Consider the following 24,151-nt stretch of genomic DNA (forward strand, 5'->3'; position numbering starts at 1 on the left):
TTTTTCTGTCAATATGGGGTGCTGTGTGTACATTGAGGAAAAAAATTAACTTAAATGATTTTAGCAAATGGCTGCAATATAACAAAGAGTGAAAAATTTAAGGGGGTCTGAGTACTTTCCATCCCCACTGTACTGCACACATACATACACACACACACACACACACACATATATACACTGTACTGCTTGTTAGCTGTAAGCAGAGTATTGCATAAGTAGGAAAACAAGGTGTATATAAATGGATATACACTTCTTTAGGTAATTTTTGAAAACATATGTTTGATGTAATGCACTGAGTGATTATATAAAGGGGAGTTAGGGTCAGCTCACCAAAGGATATGAGTTATTTAAAACAGTGTTCTATATTTTTTGAAAAATCTGGTTTTCTAGCAAGATATAGTTATTAAAATATAGCAAGTGTTTAGTTTTAATGAATTGGTATTTTTTCCTGAGTAACCTCTGCCTGTAATTACTCCATTATGTGCCTTACTTGTTTGATACCTCAAAAGAAGCTAACAATATCTTCAAAAAGGTACACAATTTCTGTGAATAGAATTTTACATGTATATCATTCAGCAACGAATAAGATGCATGCAGTGAATGCAGCGGTTTCCAAAAGTAAAAGCTTTTGCGAATCAAAATGTAATTTTTCAGTTCTAAAAACTGAGCAAATAATGGACAGCAATGAAAATGCCACGTGTTGTATTTTTAGAGCCTTAACACTATAGTCTGATCATTTTAAAATTATAAAATTACATTGTGTACTGGATACTGACTTAATTTATTACTTTTGGTGACAGAATTAAGGTACTTGATCTAATTAAAAGTGATGTTTTTACATACGCAATCATTTCATTATAATGTTTTAGCACTGAAAAAGACACACATACACACACACACACACACACACACACACACTATTAGCTTTATCATGCCCTAGGTTTTAGTGTTTTTCTTTCCCTTTTTCATTTTAGTTGATGCAGCCAGAATGAGAAGTTGGTTGTGCTATTGACCACAAATTTGTACCTCTGTTTTGCAGGAAAAAAAAAAAAAAAAAAAGTGAAGATATAGCTTTGTGCCCAACTACACATTTCAGAACAATTTTAAATAAATATTTATTTCTATGCTTATTGCTTAAAAAATATTACAATATTTTTTATTCCTTTTCAAAATGTACCACACATTTCAAACTTGCTTCTGAAGGGTCCAGAATTAGTGATGTGCAGACAATTTAAAACACAAGGAAAAAAAAAAAAAAAAAAAAGAGAAAAAAAAAAAAAAATAATAGATAAATAAGTATAATACTTTTCCCCTTGTCGTTATTCGTAAAGATTTATTAGGTTCATTTTGCAAGTTATTTGAAAAAATTAGGGTGCTAGTGTAGTATGACAGTTTACGCTGAAAGCATTTTCCATACACAGATGTTACATTGACCCCTAAGAAGGCTACATTTTCTGAAAGATAAAAAGGAACATATTTACGTACAAGAGTTATCCTGTGAACCTGTTTTTTCACCTTTAAGTTCTCACCATTAAAAAAAAAAAAAAAAAAAAAAAAAAAAAAAAAAAAAAGGTAATCTTAAACCAGAATATGGGACTATCTGCAGCTGCTCTATGACACCCATTAGTCCTCATATCCCGCTTATACAGCTGTGAAAAAGGCACCTTCATTTTTATGTTAACCACACAGAGCATTTAGCTATGACAAGAATGTGTTTATACCGTGCTCTTTTGAAAATTTCTTAACAAAAAACACTATTTAATTTTACGGAACAGATTGTAAATTGAATAGTTAGATTATATATGCATATATTAAACCTTAGGTGCCTTTCAACAGGGAAAATCTGACCATGGTAGAGCATTATAAGCTACTACACAGAGTGTTTTATTTTTTGCAGCATAAAAATTGGAAGCCTGGATTTGTCAAAATTGGTTGATTAAGGACATGAGTTTGTTTGCGAAAGTGAGTGATGAGCAATACATTTTTCAGGATGAGGTAGGTCTGCAAAGTAATACAAGCCACTTCATGCTGAAAAAAAAAATAAAAAAATAAAAATTCCAGTCTTACAGGTGAGTTCCATACAGAAAAGAAAATGTGGTTTTGTACAGTTCTAGCAGAAGTCATTACTGTTTTATTTGGGGGCTTAAACCACAAAGTAACAGCAAGACTCATAGGTGCTTATTGTGCAGCTCCAAAGCAGTAGATCGGACCCATCCCAGTGCCTCATATTTTTGTATGGTTTACCTTGATATCCCACTGATTTAGAGCTGCATGTGGATTTGACTTTATGAAGTCCTATAAAATGACCATCTTTACTGGGATTTGATAAAGTAATGGACACAGAATAGATTGTCACCTTGGGGGGCCATACTTTTTTCTAATTTTTTTTTCATACTTATAATCCATGCACCTTAATAATAAACTTGCATGAATTTACCACAGGTTCATAATGGCCTTTAACAGGTAATGCATACAGAGCCTAAAGCTTCGAAAATGCCTATGTGGCCTGTACATATTTCATTAAAAATAAACTCTATATAATAAATAAATATATAAAATAAATATAATGTTGCCTTTGGAATTTCTATAAATAAATTTAAGTTTTTTGTAGTGTATTTTTTTCAACCTTTTGTTTCTTTTTTTTTTCTTCCTTTTCTTTACGGAGAGGTCTTTGATTTATGCTCAGTGAGATGGCGCACCAATGAGCAATTAACTGAAAGTCATTTTTAAGTAAGACTGCACCCATCCATGCCTTAATAAATGAAGAGTACAACTTGAGCAGGCCTTCAGCCAAAAATCCTGATGAACCGAAGTATGGCAGCTACGCTGATATATGATGAATTAAAGGGTTATCAAAAATTTAAAAGCATGTCTATTTCCCAGCATGCATCAGGCCTCATTCCTCTTTGCCTTTGCTTATATATATAATAATATTTTGCTCTTTGCCTTGTAATAAATCAAGCACGAGTGGGCACAGCCTTTCCTCCAGGAGGACAATCCGTTAAGTGCAGAACAGAAATCAGCATGTTCCATCCAAGCCTCCATCATACATAATGCATGCGACAAAGTTTGGCAACAGTGCAGCTGATGTGATGACCCAGCTAACCAATAGGAACCCACCAGAGAAACCATTTGATTTAATATAGTGGTTACTTTTTTTTTTTTTTTTTTTTTTTTTTTTTTTAAGGGCTCGAGTGAAAGAACTGTCTTTGTCAACTTTGGCTTAAAATATCTTTATAAAGTTCAGGTACTTTTTCTGGGTCCACTGGTCTAGGTAAAAAATGTGTAAATTTCTGGTGCCGTTTAGTCCTAGTGCCTTCTCTTGGAGTCCCATCTTTATTCAATGCTACATAGTATCGTCGTCCAGTGTCTGCGTGTTTATAGAGGTTCGATGAATATGTGTTGTACCAGTTTTCTTCAAATTGTTCTCGAAACACACACTCCTGAGTCAGTTTCTCCTGCAAAAGATACAGAAAATGATTTTTAACACCGAACTTTAGGTTTAAATCATAGAAACATATATGCGAACATTGGTACCAAAAAGTGGACAGACCACAGACCTCTAAGATAACACTGCCAGCATAAATACAAGACCAACATAGCCATGTGTAAATCTGATATGCCCAAAATTTTCATGTACATGTGTCTAGTCCGCAAACAGTTAAAAATTAATTGATGAGCTAATTGATTCTTCAAAGAGACAAAATGTGCTGACTTGTCACTCCGTCTGGCAAAAAAAGGAAGGTTTGGGTGCATCAATTATCTGAGCATTTCAAGATATTTAACATGCTTTTGCTTAAGTTTCAACTAAATCACAAAATAAAAAAAAAAAAAAAAAAAAAAAAAATTTTCCTTCACCCCTATTCTGCGTGGATTTAAAAAGGTTAAAATTTCCCTTCACCTTCAATACAGGAGACAATGGTCACCAGTACCCATGCTGTGTGTGAATCCTCGCAGCCAAGAACACCGTCAGCACTAAAAACCTTTCTACATTCTATCAAAAATGAGAGCATAGCAGTCTGTCAGTTCCAAGACCAGTTGTACCCATCAAATTACACTGCAGGTTCAGAGTAATAAAAAAAAAAAAAAAAAAAAACTCAATACTACATGGGAATGAAAATCAGAGATGCTATCCTTAGAGGATCATTTCACCTCTAAGCAACTTGTATGTTTGTATTGAGGTTTCTCATTCTGGCAAATTGTTTCAACTGTTCCAGTTTTGCATGTGTGTGCAGATATTTTATTTATGTATGAAGAAAACATCTTGTAACATTCTATTTCTGTACCTCTCAAAGGCATGAGAACTACAAATTCCTCACTGTAGTTCAAAATCAGACTTTTACATTTTCATTGCAGCTTTTGAGTGCTTTTTCTAGCACATTTGTAAAATAAATGCCCATAGATAAAAGTCAAGGCTTAATCGCCCCTTAAAAAAAAAAAAAAAAAAAGGAAGAAGATCGATCACAGCAAATGAGAGAGGGGGCAGGGCAGAGTCTTGGCTGTGTGTCAGAATGAACACAGAGCAGCAGCTCGGGAGCATGCCTGCTTGGGTGCCCCCATTGCAAGCTGCTTGCTATGGGGGCACTTGACAGGAGGGAGGAGCCAGGAGTGCTGGCAAGGGACCCAAAAAGAGAAGGATCAGGACTGCCCTGCGCAAAACCATTGCACAGAGCAGATAAAAAACAAACCTGTTATACTTAATACATTTGCCTTTAATATTACTTTAATTTTCTTCCTGCAGAGGCTCATGAGTGCAAGTAGACAAAAAAAAATAAATAAAATTTCAGTTTTAGATGTGGTATTTATGTATTACAGGAATTTATATAGCACTAACAATTTACACAGCTCTTTACATGCATATTGTACATTCACATCAGCTCCTACCTTTAGAGCTTACAATCTAAGGCCAGTAACTCACATTCATACACATACTAGGGCCAATTTAGACCAGAGCCAATCAACCTACCAGCTACCACCTACCATGTCTTTGGGGTGTGAGAGAAAATCGGAGTATACGGAGGAAACCCACACAAGCACAGGGGGAGCATACAAACTTAATGTAAGTAGTGTCGTGGTTGGGATATGAACAGACGACCCTAGTGCTTCTAGGCAGAAGTGCTAACCACCTAGCCACTGTGCTGCATCATTCTGCCAGTAACAATTCCTGTTCTGGGGAGCAAGAATTTACTTACAGTACTCTATGGAGAAGCAGCATTGTCACCCAAGACAGAAATAAAGGAAATTCAGTTTGCCTATAAAGAAAGCTAATCACAGAACAATTTATTTTTAAATAAATGATATTGAAATGAAATAAATGATAATATGACTAACATTTTTGAACCACTTAAGGACCAGCCGCCGTCGTTATAAGTCAGTATTTTGACGCTAAATACCACTGTTATGGCAGCAGCTAGCTGCCATAACCCCGGTATTTTTAAAAAACGGCCAGTGGTCCTCTTTCGGATAAAAGTGGTCTCGCCGCAAGATCACTTTTATTGGGGCACCGCGCTCCGGTAGTCTCCGCCGCTTACCGGAGCCAACGGTAGCGACGGAGACGATTGTGCCTGCTCTCCTCACGACCTGGATGCCGAGTGAGGGAAAGATGGCCCCAACTCGGCTCCATAGCATTGGGGGGCGGAAGCGACATCAGACGTCACTTCAGCCCAATGCTCTTAAGGGGAAATTTTTTTTTTTTTTTTTTTGTTAAATTTTTTTTTTTTTAAAAAAACACACACACACACACACACACACACACACACACACACTTTATTTTTATTTTATTTTTATTGCATTTTAGTGTAGTGTAAATATGAGATCTAAGGGCCTTTTTGGACATGCTTTTTATCTATTACAAGGGATGTTTACATTCCTTGTAAAAGGAATAAAAAAGTGACCCAATTTTTTTTTTTTTAAAGCACAGTTTAAAAATAAAAAGTAAACATGAGAAAAAAAGCCCGTCCTGCAAAGCTCGCGCACAGAAGCGAACGTATACGCAAGTCGCGCCCGCATATGAAACTGGTGTTCAAACCATACATGAGGTATTGCCGTGATTGTTAGAGCAAAAGCAATAATTATAGCACTAGACCTCCTCTGTAACTCAAAACTGGTAACTTGTAGAAATTTTTAAATGTCGCTAATGGAGATTTTCAAGTGCTAAAGTGTGTCGCCATTGCACGAGTGTCCGCAATTTTGAAGTGTGACATGTTAGGTATCAATTTACTCAGCATAACATTATCTTTCACAATATATAAGAAAAATTGGGCTAAACTTACTGTTATCTTATTTTTATTTTTCTTAACATCTTAAAGGTAAAAAATGTTAATCAGATGATGATTTATTTAAAAATAAATCATTCTATGTGTGTGTGCACTCACTGCACTGTGAGGGCCACCGGACTAATGTGCTTCTATGAGGTCTGCCACATTTTGACAAGCATGCGATTAGAGCCTGGGCTCTCACTGGCTAGTCTTAGGTTGTCCTCGGGGCGCAGAGCGCTGCGCTCTGAACCCTTCCACTTTAGATTTTAGCAAATTAATATTCGCCATTGCGTTATTTCCAGTTTCTGGCTTCTCGTCCTGGCCAATTAGGAGACTGAAGAGGCATGGAAGCCACCGGGAATCAGGGGAGCCGTAACAGCCCAGAGTCCTCTGGTGAGTGCAGACCAAAAATTTATAGCACCAACAGTGCTGTGTCTTGGCCTAGGCCAACAAGGCCCAGGCCTAGGTCGGCAAAAAGCCGCCCCCCCCCCCAGAAAATGGCAGCGGCGCCACCATCTGGGGAGTACAGCTTAGCAGTGCAGTGGCGTCCCGGGTGCCGTCAAGCCGCCCCTCCGTAAAGCTGTGATTCTGTCTCTGATTGGCCCTCTGCTGTGGCCAATCATGGGGAGGATAACAGTGGTCAGGAAGCTGGGCGGCGGCACGGTAAAACCAATTAGAGCCGCTCTCTCTCTCCTATCCCTTCAGCTGACAGAAAGGGGAGGGGGGCGAGCGGGGGAGTTCTCTGGTAAATGGAGCAGCAGCGCTGTGACAGGGAGAGGAGAGATGCGGGCTGTCTGTGTATCTCCCCCACTCGCCCCCCCCTCCCCTTTCTGTCAGCCGAAGGGAGAAGAGAGAGAGAGCGGCTCTAATTGGTTTTACCACGCCGCCGCCCAGCTTCCTAACCGCTGTTTCTCACCCCATACTTGGCCACAGCAGAGGGCCAATCAGAAGACTCTGGGGGGCATCATGGGAAAAATAGTCCCTGAAGAGTGGCGGCCCTGTGTGTCCACAGACATGCTACAGCCCCCAGCATGCATGCACTCTGCTGAGGGGGGGTGTTAGAGGAGAAAAAGAATACTGTGCTGGGGGAAGCCAAAGAGGGAGCCACGCTGTACCCGCACCACCAGAGAGCCAGCCACACTGTTCCCGCACCACCAAAGAGAGCCACGCTGTACCCGCACCACCAGAGGGGGAGAAAGATAAAGCCACTGCCAGGGTACAGACATGCTACACTACTGACCAGAGTCAGCCTGGGCAACCCAGAGTGAGCGAACGTCCAGCCAGAGGGATCACTGTTGCAGTTTCAGGGTCTGGTAAGAGCCTGTTGGCCATTATTCATTACTGTTCCCAGGGACTGAGCCATTAGGAAGTGCCTAACCCGATATCCTGTAGGCCTTGTTGACCGCCATAATGAGCTCCAACGCTGGGCCTCCATTTAAAAAATTAAGGGGGATGAGACAATTTTTACAGCTCCAGGTGACACCAAACCTAGTGACGCCACTGTCCCGGAGCCCACAAGTTCTGGCACTGAGCTTCGGTAACTGGCAGTCAGAGTGCGCTAGTGTGGGCACCCAGGACATCTGCCACCTGGGGTCCCACAAGTGGCGATCGGCTTTCCGTAGCAGCCGCCACCTCTCTCCCCACTGTCAGCCACACACACTCCTCAGCTCCTCCTCCTTCTCGGCTCCAATGTTCTAGTGTACACAGCCAGGAGGAGAAGGAGCCACAGAGGAGGGACACGACTTCAGTGCATGAGCCGCGCTGCTGCTCTGAGGTCTGTGTATAGTTTACAGTGGAGGGGGACACAGTAACTGGGAAGGGGGCAGATAACAGATGCACACATGGATGAGGGGAGGGGGGGTAAGGGGATACGTGCTGGGTGCTTTGGGAGGGGAGAGGATATGTGCTAGTGGGGGGGGTCTGATCCTCCCCACCCAAAGCAACTAGCAGATATCCCCTTACCCCCCAAATGAAAAGATGCCGCATGCCTCTCTGTCCTCTTCCCGCTGCGTCCCTCTGTCCTCCTCCAATGAAGATGACAGGGCAGATCTTTAAAAGAAAGGGGTGTGGCCTTGACAGGAAAGGGTGGGTCATATTTAAATTAGGGGGTGCGCAAGCTCAGTCAGGCCTAGGGCAGCACAAAACCTAAATACACCACTGAGCACCAACCACCAATGCCTATCACACAGCCTGATAATATTGTACGAGATAAGATTGCAAACGATATAAGACAACACTGGATTTCTGGCAGGATCAATTTTTAACTTACTGAACAGAAACAACAACAACCCTCTTTCAATATTTAACAGAGCAAATAAGTTCATTCTTAGGGGATATATATATATATTTATATTAAGTGCTTACCATCTACAAAAAAAAAAAAAAAAAAAGGAAGAAAATCTGGGATATAATCAAGCCACCTAAAACATATAATATCCCAGTTCAGAGACTGTACATAGTGGGTGGGCTCCTCAATGGATCAGTGCTCCTACAGCAGTTATAAAACATACTGTTCAGTGGGCTATTTGACACCTTTAATTATTTATCTGCTTGGATGGTAAAATGCATTATTTAATATCACCAGAAACATCTCTTAACTGGGAGTGACATGTACAGTGCTTGAAAGGCAAACAAAGCATTGTCTGCCCTCCTAAACCTTTTTTACAAGCAACAAAACAAACAATGGTTTATAAAGACTTAAACATTATAAGACCCAATTCACAAAAAAGGACCCTTCGAAAACATCCAACTACTCCGCTTGTCCCACAAGATGATTTTCTGTGACCACGAAGGGTTCACACAACAAGAGCCACAGAGACTCGATTGGATAATCCAGCATTACATTCCGCAACAGTAAAAGGGCTGAAAATCACTTTGGAAATTATCTGCTGAAGTTGAGCTACTGCTCAAACCATTTTTTCCATCTGAACTGGCAGATTTTTACAATGCTCACAACCTTTGAGTTAGAGTGCCCACTGATGGCACAGGGCCTCCATGCAACGCAAATCAAGCATGGGCATGGCAACCTGGCCTCTATTGGACCATGTTGGAGTTCTCATAAAAACGATAACAAATTTAAGCAACAAGATGCAAATGCAGATGTGATGCTCATCGGCTACACCTGTTACTGCATACATAGATTTTATAGCATGACGGAAACTACGAGTGAGGATTGTTCATCTTTCCCTTTCCTATAGAGGAGGGGTAAAAAAAAAAAAAAAAAAAGGAAGTGACCACATCTATGAATCAGCTGAATTGGGAAGGTGGCTTTGTTGGGTTCAAGGGCCATGTATAAATGGGATGAGCAGATGTCTCCCAGGATGTTCACAATGAGATCGCTGCCCATCTATGAAAGATGGGTCATAGCAGTGACAGGTCAGCTAAAAGAATGTTTTTTGGGGGATTTTTTTAGGCATTTCTTTTAGGAGGAAAGCGTTGAGGTTTTTCTCCCAATATCCGTCAATTGAAAATGCTTCACTCTGAACAAAAGGTAGGAGTGCCAACAAAAAATGTCCGATTGTGTGTTATTTTTCCACCATCTAGTGCAAGCCAATATATGAGCCAACACGTTTCTGGAGTCAATTCCTGTATTATCAGTGCTAAATCGTGTTAGCTGGGCATTATAGATGATATAGGGGTCAATTTGCTGAACGCCTGTTCACTTTGCAGAGGAACTTCCCTTTAGCTTAATGAATGTGGTGGATACTCACTTTGCAAAGAATACCCCAAAAAAAAAAAAAGTGTATTTGCTTGGATGATGCAAGTCAGCAGAGCTTCACCTTATTCACTCAGCTTAGGGTAAATTCTCTTGCAAAGTAAAAAAATCGCTTTGCAAAGTGAACATCCCATTATTGATGGCCTTCTGAAAAGTTATAGTTGTCTGACTGTTTCTATTTAATGCTTTTCTATTCACATTAATATATAAAAATAATAACAGAGTAAGGAAGTATTAGAGTTTAAAGTTTTTAATTTCAGTTTCCTCCCTGGGTAGATTTATTTATTTATTTATTGCACCTCTATTTGTCCTGGTGACCATTGTCATTGTCACAGAAGGAATGTGAAATCCAAAATCCTACAGCTGTCAGAACAGGAGTTCAGGGGGAAACTTTTTAAATGAAGATGTGATCCTGTGACCCCTGTCTAAGAAGGGAACGTCCCTCACTTTGCAGAGATTCTCTCTCCTTTCCGGTTGCATTTCTGGGACAGGAAGTGGAGGGAATTCTCTCCGATTCAACAAAGACAGCAAAAAATAACTTCTATTTAATACACACTCCCCAAGCATGTTAAGGCTTCTTTTACCTTCAAAGATGGATATGTTTAGCATGCATTTTCTGTGTTTTTATGAAATGTCACATTAAAAAGGAAAAAAAAAAAAAAAAAAACCCACCACACACACATACAACAATGGATTGTAATGTGTTTTACCACATCATACATTATTATTTATTTCTTTGAGCTTCCTAAAATGCTGAAAAAAAAAAAAGAAAAGAAAGGGGAGTAACTTGTGCAGTATGGCTTTCTGAAAAGCTTACACTGCCATAAATTAATCTTTGCCTCCCCGCATTCACCTGCAGTAAGAAACATTATGCTACAAGCAGATGCAGTGATGTGAACAGACCTTAATACCTGAAATCTGTTAGTGTGTCATAACAATTTTCAGCTCACCTCTAATACAGTGGTCAAGCATCTATCGACATTGAAATATTATAATTGGGAACTTTTTTTAAAAAAATCAGTTGCTTAGTATGAAGAGAGTCTTAAGAAGAAAATCCTTATTCAATAAAATTTTTACTGTACAGTGGAACCTTGGATTGCGAATTACGCGGTTTATGAGCATTCCGCAATACGAGCCATTTTTTTTTTTTAATTCTGACTCGCTTTGCGAGCATTGTCTCGCAAGACAAGCAGGATTCAAGCCGCTGGGATGTGCATTACCGCATTTGGCCAGAGATGCGGGGGCGCCGGTGATCCGGTGATGCTTGGAGACACGCGATTCCCAAGTGTTTCCGGCCCCCGCACCTCTGGCCACATGCGGTACTGCATAGACAAGCAGTGGCTGTGGAACAGGTTATCTGAGTTTCCATTATTTCCTATAGGGAAACCTGCTTTGATATACGAGTGCTTTAGATTACAAGAATTCTTCTGGAACAAATTATATATGTGCTTTTTCATTTTGGATAGAGTAGGAAATATATTAAAGCAGAGCTTAACTTGATAAACATACAGTGTTTAATTGTGGATATCCCTTCTATTTGTGTATAAAGATCATGCCACTGTACCTCAATAAAAAAAAAATAATAATCAGAGTACCTCATTTAATAATTGATGTACAGAGGTCATATGACCTCTCCCAGGTCTGTCCTGTACTGAGGGAATTTTCTGAGGGAGAAGTTTCTAGTACTGTGCTGATGTAAAAATCTGTCTGCACAGCACTGATTGTTACTGTGTTAGTCACATGACAAACAAAAAGAAAAAAAAAAAAAAAAAAAAAAGGAGAAATAAAAGAATAGCAACAAAGTGTTTTGCAGCTTCATACAAATCTATATTTCAAAGCAATTTTGACTGAAGAAAAAAGCTCTCACTTTGTTCACACTGTAAAAGATATCTAGAGGAAGTTCTGCCAATTACAGGCTGTGTCAAGCTCCTCCAGCCTGTGTTAGTATTTGCTTGGACTAACAGGGAGGTGAAGCCTGCGTCAATTACCATCTAAAACTGGTACATGCTCAGTAGTTGTCAAAAGCTGGTCTATACAATCTCAGGCTGCATTGGGGACACAGACCAAAGAGGGAGGGAGGGACAGTGAACAACTGGATCAACCAGGATTTCTAAAGCCTACAGAAAAATGCTCTAGTGGAGGAGTATGAACACAACATAATTTAGCATGTATTAACAGTTTTTGACGATTTGGGTTTAATGACACTTTGGGGTCGATTTGCTGAAACTGAAGAGTGTATAATCTGGTGCAGCTGTGCATGGTAGCCATTCCGCTTCCAGTTTTGTTTTTTTGTCAAAGCTTAACCACTAGCCGACCAGCCGCTGTCATTCTACTGTGGCAGGTCGGCTCTCCTGCGCAAATTGCCGTAGCTGTAAGTCGGCCCTTTAAACAACTATAGCAGGGCGCGCACGCCCGCTGCACAGCGGGGGACCTGATGCACGTGGCTGGCGGGCGCGATGCCTGCCGGGCCACGTGCAATCGTGGGCACAAGAGAGAATGGGGATGTGTGTGTATAAACAAACAAAACACACACAAACAAACAAACATCCCTAGAGGAGAGGAGAGAGATCATCTGTTCCCACTAGTTAGGAACAGCGATCTGGCTCCTCCTCTAGTCAGTCACATCCCCCCTACAGTTAGAAACAAACAAGGGGACACATTTAACCCCTTGATCGCCCCCTAGTGTTAACCCCTTCCCTGTCAGTGACATTTACATAGTAATCAGTGCATTTTTATAGCACTGATATACTAGCTCCACTCCAGCAGTGTGACGTTCATGAGCTACATCTACTGCTGACATTTTCTAATGCCCGGTACACACGAGCAGAATTTCCGTCAGAAAATGAAAAAGGATGGTTTTTCCGACGGAATTCTATTCAAGCTTGGCTTGCATACACACGGTCACACAAAAGTTCTCTGAACTTTCGATCATCAAGAACGTGGTGACGTACAAAACTACGACGAGCCGAGAAAATGAAGTTCAATGCTTCCGAGCATGCGTAGGAATTTTGCGCGTCGGAATTGCTACAGACGATCAGAATTTCCGATTGGAACTTTTTCCGATCGAAAAAAAGAGAACCTGCTCGCAATCTTTTGCTGGCGGGAATCCAGCCAGCAAAAGTCCGATGGAGCATACACACGGTCGGAATTTCCGACCAAAAGCTCTCATCGGTCTTTTGCTGACCGAATTTCCAATCGTGTGTATGCGACATTACTAGCATCTTCTGTTTTGTGGGGGTCTTTGGCTATCTTGATTGCCTGGCATGGGTTGATGCAACTCCCACACATGCACACAGGAGTTTGTTCATCCATGTAGACGCCAGATTTGTACACCGAGTTGTGCATATGCAGCTTAGTGTACCAAGATAGCAAGGCGGAAGGCAAGAAGCCTTTACCGGAGAAGAGAAATATTATGTGTCTTCTGTAATTAAATGCCTTGCTGCTTGCATTTAAGGTTTTAAAAAGGCCATAGTTCCTTTTAAGACACCCCTGATCAGTTTTTCTTTTTTTTTTTTTTGTGCTGGTGCCTGTCACCAAGAGGAAAGCTCTCCAAAGTTAGGGGCTATCCCCTTTTAGACAGCTGTCACCAAATTTACCTGAAACAGAAGATCTCAATTATGCTCATTGAGCTGCCAATATAAAATTTGCTTAACACAATTTTTTTATTTAACAAATTTTCAGTTAGTTGGGGATAAGTTGGGGATTAGCTAGTTTAGATTTCATGTAGTGTATTTTTACCCTCTTTATCATGATTGGTATATGGTTACTTTATTTCCTTTGCATTTTTTTCTGTGAATAATGATCAGAAGCCATTTAAAGCCCACTACACTGTTGAAAAAAAAAAAAAAAAACACACACCAAAAATTTGCATTGGTTTCACCTTACCCATTTACACCAAAACCTCTTTTCACTTTTGGAAGACAAAATTTCTATTTTGCTCACCAATGCCTGTTATCAAATAATCCTCTATGTATGAAGGACCAAACGTTTAAGGCCAGGCCTTGCCGTGCCACAATGAGGTCATGCATCATCCCTTGCATCTGATATGTACCCCTTGGAACCCTCCAAACCACCAAGGTAAAAAAAAAAAAAAAAAACACCAAAAAAACTGCCATACAAGCAATCAGTGGAGTGGAGTGGAGTGGAGTGGAGTGGAGTGGAGTGGAGTGGAGTGGGGGGTGCTGGTAAAATGAGAAATGAAAACTTGACAATCAAGTTCTGCAAAAGTATAACAGAAAGCAGAGTTCCACTGAAAAAATAAAAAAAAATAAAAGTCAGCAGTTACAAAAAGTGTAGCTGCTGACTTTTTAATAATCAATAATCAGACACTCACCTGTCCCATGGTCCAGCGATGCGGGAGAACGAAGCCCCGCTCTGCTCCCCTTCCTCTCCGCGGCGCCGGCATTCTTACCATGGGCGCCTGGCTGTGGCTTCACAGCCGGGCGCGAGCCGCGCTGCGATTGGCCGGGAAATCTTCTGGGACCTGTGACGTGTCCCAGAAGATTGCAGGCAGGGAGGGGGAAGAGGTGAACTTCCTTCCAGTGCCACGGAGCCCCGGAAGGAAGTGAGAGCTGGATGCCTCTAAAAAGAGGGTACCTGCTCCCCCCAAAAAAAATTACATGCCAAAATGTGGCATGTCAGGGGGTCATCATCACTTAAATCGGAAGTTCCAATTTTGGGTGGAACTCCGCTTTAAAGAAACTAAATATAGCTTTATAGTTACTTAATACTGCCACTAGGCATTCTCCAAGGAAATAAAAAAGATCAGGGGTTAATGTCCATTTAAAGATTCTGGTGTATGCAAGGGTGGGAAAAGAAAAAATGTATTTAGATTATATTTATATTGTGACAAATAGCACTTTGCTGGCCAACACAATGGAACATTTAATTTAATGTCCTGGGGCACAATATGGCTATTGTCTGATTTTGGAACAGTGAAGACATGCTTGAAATTTCTAGGCTCTTTACAAGACTAGAAATATTGACAATTCCCTAATGTCAAATGATTTACCAGCATAGCACTCTGTTGCTTTTGTTTGTCACCCTCTGTTTACATATTTGTGCGACTTCTGATTTTACGGTCCCTGGATTCTTGTATTTAGGTTTAGATAATAAGCTAGTTTGGTACACAGGATAAAGTACAGTACATCAGTGAACTAATAGCTGCATGCATACCTACGAATGTTTGAGAGTTTAACTTTCAAAATATATAGTGTTAGGACCACACAATGCTTATATTTTCTGCCAAGATCCTTCCCCTGGAGGTTCTGGCCCCACATCACACAAGTGCCCCTACGTTAGCCTCAGTGGGGTAGTTGGCAGAATAGAATTGTGTGCAAATGCCAAATAGTTGTTAAACTGGCCATACCCTGTAAAATTTCACTCAACTCCCCTACTCACGCTAAAACAGTGTGCATGGAAAAATCTCCAATGTTGGCTATTGTATTCCGGCAACTGTCAGAATGCCTGAACCATAAGTGTGCTCAGCCTGTTGCATTAGGGTGTGTACCCATCTAAAAGCCCTAAAACACATACACATACACACATACACACACACACACACACATACACACACACTTAAAGGGAATGTCACATATTTTTAAACACTGCAGCAAAAATTAAGGTTTGTAGCTATGCGCAATAGCCTATATGCAACATATGTAAGCATTTATTTCTACTCTGCAATACAATCGGTAAACCTTAAACCACATTTGTATTTTTAGAGAACAGGTCCACTTTTCAATGATGCATGGGTGCTTAATGGAAAATTGCTAGTTATTTTTTGGGCACACCTGGTTCAGTTGAGACCTTAGTCTGTCCTATGTACTACAGGACACTGTACTTCGATTCAAGAGAATCTACAGTTTTTTTTATTTCTCCCCCAATATACAAGTGAACAAGATCAGCTCAATGTATACATTTTTATGTTAAGGTTTTAATTCAAAGATTGTGATTGTTTCTAAACACAAGGACAGCTGCCTCCGCTTGTGGTTATTATCTTATTTTACAGATTGTATCTGCCCAGTTGACTCTTTGCAACCTCCTTACAATGTGAAATGTACAAAATGCACCTTATAACCAGAGACATAAAACAGCAGCACAATGAAATTTAGAGTTGTGTCTATTCAAATCAGTGGTCTTCAAACTGCAGCCCGGGGGGGCCACATGCGGCCCTTTGCTCACTTTTGTCCCGCCCTTAGTGGATTATTTCATCCACAGATACAAACAATGAGGTATAATTGGTATAATTCTCCAACCCCCCCCCCCCCCCCCGCCGCCACTGACACCAATGAAGGGGCACAATTTCTACCAATAGCATCAACAACGGGGCACAATCTTGCCCACTGACACCAACGATGTAGCACAATTGCTCCCAAGATGGGGCATTGTTTTTTGCCACTGACATTGAGATCTTTTCTACTCCCAATGACCACAGTCTGGCCCTCCTAAAGTCTGAAGGACACTAAACTGGCCCTTTGTTTAAAAAGTTTGGAGACCCCTCATTTAAATCAACAAAGAAGCACTATTCTTTAATCCAGCTTTTCCCACTCCCTTAGACAAAGCCATATGCATATAAAATGGTGACATATGTTCCAATGTAGGTTTTGTTTTATAGACCACATATACAATAATTGCTAACCTACCCTGAAGGAGGAGTTCTAAGGACTCTGAAACGCGGCGGCTTGGTTTATGCAATAATATACGTTTATGACAGTCCAAGTGACTTTCGTCCATATTGTGGTATATTATATTATCCATATAGCTATGTACGTACATTTTTTACTGCACATCTTTTTATCTGTTTTTTGATACCAATAAATATTAAACTTTTTACAATGCATACGTTTGTACACTAACTGAGCCCATAAAGTCCAGTTTTTCATAGGGGGTGTTTTGTTCTTTTACAAATGTAAGATGTGGCCGCAGTAAGCAGATTAACAAAACCTCACCTTTTCATGTATAGGGTCAGAAGGGTGTACCATTGTATTATTTGTATTCACTGTAGACATAAAATTATCGACTTACAGCCAGACTATGCAAGTGAAGTAAGAATACCAAGTAAACTCAGCCCAACTGGCAGTGTGCAGATACCCTAGATTTCACAAATCATGTTTATTGGGCTTTACCCAGTACATTGAATTGTGGCCATTCCTATTTGTGTTTATACAGAAGAAGAAAGAAAAAAAGGGAGAAGGTATCAATGGGAGGAAATAGTCCCATTCATTCCATCATTTCCTCATGATTACTTTCTACACACATGTGTCAAGTGCTCTTTGTGGCAGGTAACACCTAAGTATTGTTCATTATTACATTAAAGAGCTTTTTCACTGCAGATCCATTCAACCAATATATAAAAAGGCACATTTGCCAAGTGAATAAGATGTGTGAAAAATCACTGATCACTGTTCTTGGTTTGCATGTCCATAGCTTAGGATGTGCCAGTTTTCTGACAAAGCCATAGATAGGTGTGAAGTCGTCAAGCAGGATAGAGGCTGACAGTTAGAATTATGGCGAGAAGCTTGTTCAGACTTTACATTAAACATGGCTTGCGAGGATAGAGTAAAGCTTACCAGAGATCTTCAAGCATGGGTGGCCAGGTATGCATGATCCTCTATGTCTTTTGGACCAGTTTCTCCCCTTAATAGCATCCCAGTGAAATGAACAGCAAATCAAAAAAGTTTTTAGAAATTTTCTAGTTGCATTCTGAATGGTCAGAATGTGCCTCATTAGCTAACGAATAATCTGATCAATCTGAAAAGGTTAAAGCCTAAAAAAGGTAGCTACAGACATAAGTCCCATGTGTTTGATCATGCGCTGCCTGATGTGCCACAGTGCGAGACGAAGATTTTCATTTTTTTCATTTGGACTGTTCACACCTTTGTGCTACTGCACATTGTGGAAAATACCACAAGCACTTTTTTTTTTGGTGCATCAATGTGTGTTTTTGGCCCCATAGACTTCAATGGCAGTACACGAGAAACGCACAAAAATGCATTGAAAATGCACATTAATAATGCATGAAAATGCAAACGCAAAAAGGTGTGAACCTGGCCTCAGAGGATGTTTGCACAATCTGAGCATTTGTGTTGCAGGTGAAACTGATTGTCCACAGGTTTATTTCAAAAGTTCCCTCCCTGAGCCTTCCCAGGATGAGATGTGATATGTCATGAAGAACTTTCCCAGACAGTTGCTTTGTGCCCCTTCCCATGACAAGCTAGCACCTGAGTGATCCCCCCTGTCTGCTCCATAACCTGCAAGTCCACCCAATGCAAACATAAATGCTTCTACAATGACCATTCGAGAACATCTTACTGCAACCAGCTATTATCTGTGGGCACTTTAACTCCAGAAAAATCAATTATTATAGTAGGTTTTTGGTGGGGTCAATAAATCACTTGGATTGAAGGCACCAGCTTGTATATCCTGGAATTACTTCATCCCTGGGTTTTAGATAATAGTCTGCCCTAGGGTTTTACAATAGTTACTCCAAGCTGTTAAGTCTCACCTTATTCTACTCCACCAATACCCACTTGGTGAAGTAGAGGATAATCATTTTGCCCTATATTATAGAAAACATTTATCTATACCAAAATGATCAGAACAAATGTACAGGTTCTGAGGGTTAATGAAGCCTCAGAGTAACATCACTATTAACATACACATTGCATGTCTTATGGACTTCTACAGACCATATTCAGATACTTCAAGGGAAGATATTGCTTTTGATTTTAGGCATTACAAGTAACATCCCCAAACCATCCATTCAAAATAGAGAAAGTTGGGAGTATCTATCCATTGGTAAGGTGATCCAAGCAGATGCACTGTCTTTAGTGTATTGCATTGAAAGCCATTCATCAGAGGGCACAGCAGAGAGTGCTATGTTTGCAAATCTCTTTCTGCAATGCTGTGTGATCTCTCACTGTGTCCTCTGACAGATAGCTTCTGTCTGATGTGGATTGCTTAAAAGCTCTGTGTTGTCCTGTATGGAGCTGTCCATACTCACTTTGTTTTCAAAGCCCTTAGGTTACTTTATTATGCAATTTCTGCTTCCCCTTCTGACAAGGCCTTAAGCAGTCTCACCCTTAGGACATCTCCAAACACATGAATGAATATCAGTGTGAAAGGGTGGGGGAACACCAGCAGGGGGCTGACAGCTTTGATTTATGGTGGTCTCCATACAATACGGTGTATTCGTGTGCGTTTCAATCCGTTCCGAGCACACATCTGACTTTTGTACATCTATCACACATTAACTTAGCCAGCCACGGTATCCTCACCGACTACCCCCTCCGATTTCCCCATCATTATTTTCTTTTCAATCTGTCCCACATTTCCACAGTCTGTCCAGTTTAACTTATTTTGAGAGAAAGTTCCAGGCTTGGGAACACAGAATTAAATAGAACCTTAAAATTGCCCAACTCAAATATTCAGCCATAGCATACGCCACCTTTTGAGCAATATTCTACATATTACATACAAAGAAATCACAATAAAGGAACCAGTCTGTCTGTATAAACTTCTGTGCATTATCGTATAATGTTTTACCTTCTAACAATCGTACATAAAACCGAATCAACAAGCACACAATACAAACCAAATATCCCAGCATTAGCCTCAAATGCCGATTTCTTCTTGGAGATTAAATGCGTTCTTTGAAAAAAAAAAAAAAAAAAAAAAAAAAAAAAAACACCCCTCCTACTGAACAGTGACACACATTGGTTCCAGCTACAAAAATTTGATTATTTTCAGACCATTACAATGTCAATGTTGTACTGGGACCCATGATGTATACACTGGTGTACATACATTTTATAAATGAGTGCAAAGTAACGAAAGCATTTCAAGCTTATTCAGTAAAACCATACAAAATTAGAATGACAAATGTGTGATAACTCATAGCAACCAAGTGGATCTGTTTACTGTACACAGATCAGATTGGCTGTTAAAGAATGAAAAGTTTCAGCATGTCCATGCTGAAAATGAAACAGCACTGGTTAGACAAAATGGTGAAAATTTAAGAACTTACCGACCCATACAGTTCCCCTTTCTCGTTCATCCCTAGGTAGAGTCCACTGTCGACACCTCGAATGCTGACCATGCTCACTGCTATACTAATAAATTCCAGAATTCCTAAAAGCACAAAAAATAAAAAAGTTAGACAATTTACTGACATTATTTAGCTACTGAATAATTTGACTGCAAGACTTTTTTGCAGTTCGTTACCTTATTAACCTACACTTTACTAGCTGCTGAGAAACTACAAGTTCCAGTTGGAAAGGCTCACTGGTTAACACATTGGGGCCACAGCATAAAAGTGGATTATTGTAAACTTCCCAACAAACCCAAATATTTCGGGAAAAGAGCAAGATCTAGCAAAATGGTGTTTTGGACAAAATAAGGAGGAAGATTTAAGAAAACAGAGGAAGGGTTCTGAAATTGTATGTTGTTCATTCAAGATCATATAAAACAGAATACAAAAAAAAATTGAGATATAGAGATATATGTATATATTCTTAAAATGGAGATTGGAGAATCTGCCCAGGTTCGATTTGCTATTTTGTAATCTTTAGAGCGAATAGCCAAACTAACTACAGTAGAAAAATAAACCCCCACCACACAAGCAAAAAACAAGAAAGCAGCTTTCTCCAGGTTTCAGCAGTGACTTTTTTTTCAGCAGTAATAGGTCCACGTTGACTGGCAGGTAGAAATTGACCAGTCATTTGCTGTGGCTGTCATTGTTCTCAATGCAAAATGGTCCTGCCACTGACGAATGTCTACATTTTCATTAGGCCAAAGAGGATACAACAGTATAAAATTGTCCAGCAGCAGGACAGTTTAAAGGGTAACTCCACTTTTGTGGAAAGACTATATTTATTATATGCAACTACGACACAAGTCATATTGTAAATGAATGTTCTTAAACACTACCTTTACAAATCAGCAGCACTGTCATTTTCATTAAAATGCAATACAATATGCCAACTTGGTGGTGTTTTGCACACAGATGGTATACAGAACATCCCCCAAAAATGTCATTTTCTGCTTGTGCAATTGGTTAACGTTTTTTTTTTTTTTTTTTGCAGAAGTTTGCACCAAGATACAAGTCAGATTTTGGGAAACCCATGCAAAAAAAAAAAAAAAATTGGTGAGATGCCCCAAAGGAAAATCATGTCTAAAAGGGATGCAGACCCTGCAGTTTTTTTTAATTAAAACCCTGCAAGTGCAGCAGCTAATAGAAAATTCTAAAATCACTCCCATTCATTTTCAGATGGATACAGACAAACAGCTATTTCTTCAGAACAATAAGTAGGAATCTGCAACACAGTTTGTTAAAATCTTTGCAATGTATATTGATCCCAGAGGGGAAGGATTCTCACCAAAAGTGGAGTTACTCTTTAAATCAGGGATAACTGTCAAAATGTACTAGAAGCACAGTAGGACCAGGTGTTTTACTATAGGAAAAAATAATGCATAGTTTACAGCAGTACAAAACTGGCCAGCAGCAGGACAATTTTAATGAGCAAGGCTAGGCTCAATTTTACTAGCAAACAAGAGCACAGGCTAGGAATTTAATACAAGAAGATAATGCAGAGAATACAGCAGTGTAAAATTGGCCATCAGCAGGACAGTTTTAATCAGGAATAACAGGCCTAACTGGTGTATGCTTAACTTATTTTATCTAAATGGATAAGAGGTTGAGGAGAATGTGAGGTGGCACACAATTTTTTTCACACACAGTATATCTAGATCTATCAAAACAAATTAATACTGCTCCATAAAACAAAAGCACAAAACAAAAATCCATTAAAAAAGGTGAGTGTTGCAGCAGGAAAATGTTCCACTTTATGGAGTTCCCTTTCCACTATAAAAATTATTTAAAATACATTTATCTTTGAATATTATAAAAAAAAAAAAAAAGATTCAGCAATATACATTGTTATTGACCGTTTAGTGGTCCTCAAAGACTTGTCTTCCTGGCCACTGCGCTCATCATTCATTGTTAGCCTTTCCCCCCTATCCTCGGCTCCATCATTGGTGTCATAAAACTGTTTCCCCAAACCACCAAGTCTGTCAGGCATTTTTCTAAAGGTTCTACCTAGTTTCTCTTTCAAATACCAGGATGAAGATTCCAATCACCATAGCGCTGATTAAACGCCATCCCACCTTTGCCTTCATTTGTAAGAGAAAAGAAAGAAAATATGTAGGGTTAGATCAAGTATGAAAAACCTGATGCTTTTCAGCTGTTGCAGAGATGCAGCATTCTTTACCAGACTTCAGCAGGCATAGCATTCAAAAAAATGTAAAAGGCAAACATTAATGATATGCCCCACATTTATGTTTTACCTTCTTGTTACAACTTCAAGCAACCTCTACATTCACAATTCAAAATACTGCCACCCCACAGAAATCACAGTAATGTATGTATGTATTCTTAACTTAAAGTACAGAAAAAACACAATAAGAAGCATTTTCATGAAACATACATTACAGGGCCATTAAGCAGTGGAGAATAAAGGATATTGTCTAGTGTCAGGCTGGCTTAACTTGTATGCGCTGCAGTATGGCACAATACAGAATTCCATGACTATAATGTGGACCTCAACACATCCTATGCATAGATGTAAACCAATGGAGAATCAGGAGAATCGTAGTGCAATGTGTTGCAAAAACGGTGCAAGATATGATCCCCATTAAGCACAACCAATAGTTGCCAGTGCATTAGAAGCCATCTGTCTGTGTGGGTGCAGACAAATACCCTTTGTGACTCCTTTGACCCCCCCCCCCTTTTTAAAAAGGCAATGATGCTGAACCATATGCACAAACATAACGAAGAACAAAAGTAATTCACATTTAAAAAAACACACAGATGTGTTTGTGTCCTGGGAAGAGATTTAGAACATTTTAGTAATATTTCAAGCACTAAGCATTACACAGTTATCAATTACAACATATCATTTCCCTTGTGAAAATGTATACAGACTTTGTGTGCTCCAAGTTTCTGAGCATTGCATTCGGATGCACGGAGGAGTTAATCTTCCCCCAAGAGTCGATCAGAATGATGCATTGCAGATAGCAGGAGAGTGTCACAGCAATAAAACCAATGGCACACTGCACCCATCCCAGAAATCCCTCCTTACATCATGTTGTGACTGTGCAGTAAAAAGGCTTCTATTTTTAATCCCTGGGAATTAGCACATAATGCATTAATACGGTTGAGTGGTTTTCATGTCTAGAAACACAGCTTCCTGCAGATTCGAGGCAGGCAACCTGTGTCTAAAGGCAGTGGTACTACAAGTTACAGTGCACTCTGCTAGCCATTTTTTTTTTTTTTTTTTTTTTTTAAAGGTCTTTATTTTTACTAACCAGCACTTAAGATGCTGTAGAATAAATCCCAGTGTGCCTTTTCATTGTAATGAAACCACAGGTAAATCAATGACATTTCAGCTAGCCTGAAAGACAAGCCTGCTTTTGTCTGAAAGATAAGCCTCATCACCTTTGTTTATAACTAATGATTTTCACCTTTTTAAGGGGTCTCTAACTTAAAAGCCCTACAACCCCATATCCAGTAACAAGTCATGAGATTTGTAGTTCCAAAAATAAAACATTAATAACAGAACTCCATCAAGCATTATCTGCATGCAAACTGGCCACGCAATATACCCTTAAAAGTTGAACTGGATGTAACACAGGGTTATCCCTCAGGGGTACAGAACACCCAACTTCTTCAGTTCAAGGCAGTCAGAGATTCACCACATAAATACAGGGTTTGCCAATTCTCACAGGTTGAGCTCTGACCCACAGATCTCACAGCGGCCTAGCTTTAATCTTGCTTGGGCTCCTAAGTTACCCAATTAAAAAAAAAAAAAAAAAAAAAAAAAAAAAAAGGCACCCAAAGTCCCAAATCACCTGAGGCAACAAGCGGGTTTAAAAATGTAATCACCCTCACCACTGCTCCTTTGAGATCACAGGGTAGCAACCAGCCTGGCAGAACCAGATTAACTAGCATGTGTGTCTGTTCTCTACATGATACACAGGTTCTACCATCAAGAGAGCTCCCCAAACAAATAAAATGTCCAGTTTTGATTGCAATGCCTTTTGTTTAATAAAAATTACAGGTTTCAAAAGCAAAATAAATAAATAAAAAAAGTCATGTCTTCAGACATTCACTATTGATTTC

The 24,151-nt window shown here is 39.7% G+C and overlaps 1 protein-coding gene across 1 annotated transcript in view; it reads right to left on the reverse strand.

The window, feature by feature from the left end:
- Positions 1-1,313: 1,313 nt before the first annotated feature.
- FGF9 (fibroblast growth factor 9) overlaps positions 1,314-24,151 on the reverse strand; it is a 71,156-nt gene continuing 48,318 nt past the window's right edge. The window contains exons 2-3 of the mRNA XM_073613443.1: positions 20,000-20,103; positions 1,314-3,458 (exon numbers count right to left, since the gene is read on the reverse strand). Coding sequence (XP_073469544.1) covers positions 3,213-3,458; positions 20,000-20,103 — 350 coding nt within the window. The 3' untranslated portion in view covers positions 1,314-3,212. The remainder of the gene's footprint in view (positions 3,459-19,999; positions 20,104-24,151) is intronic.

The sequence above is a fragment of the Aquarana catesbeiana genome, linkage group LG02, assembly GCF_042186555.1.
Source record: "Aquarana catesbeiana isolate 2022-GZ linkage group LG02, ASM4218655v1, whole genome shotgun sequence".
Classification (NCBI taxonomy): Eukaryota; Metazoa; Chordata; class Amphibia; order Anura; family Ranidae; genus Aquarana; species Aquarana catesbeiana.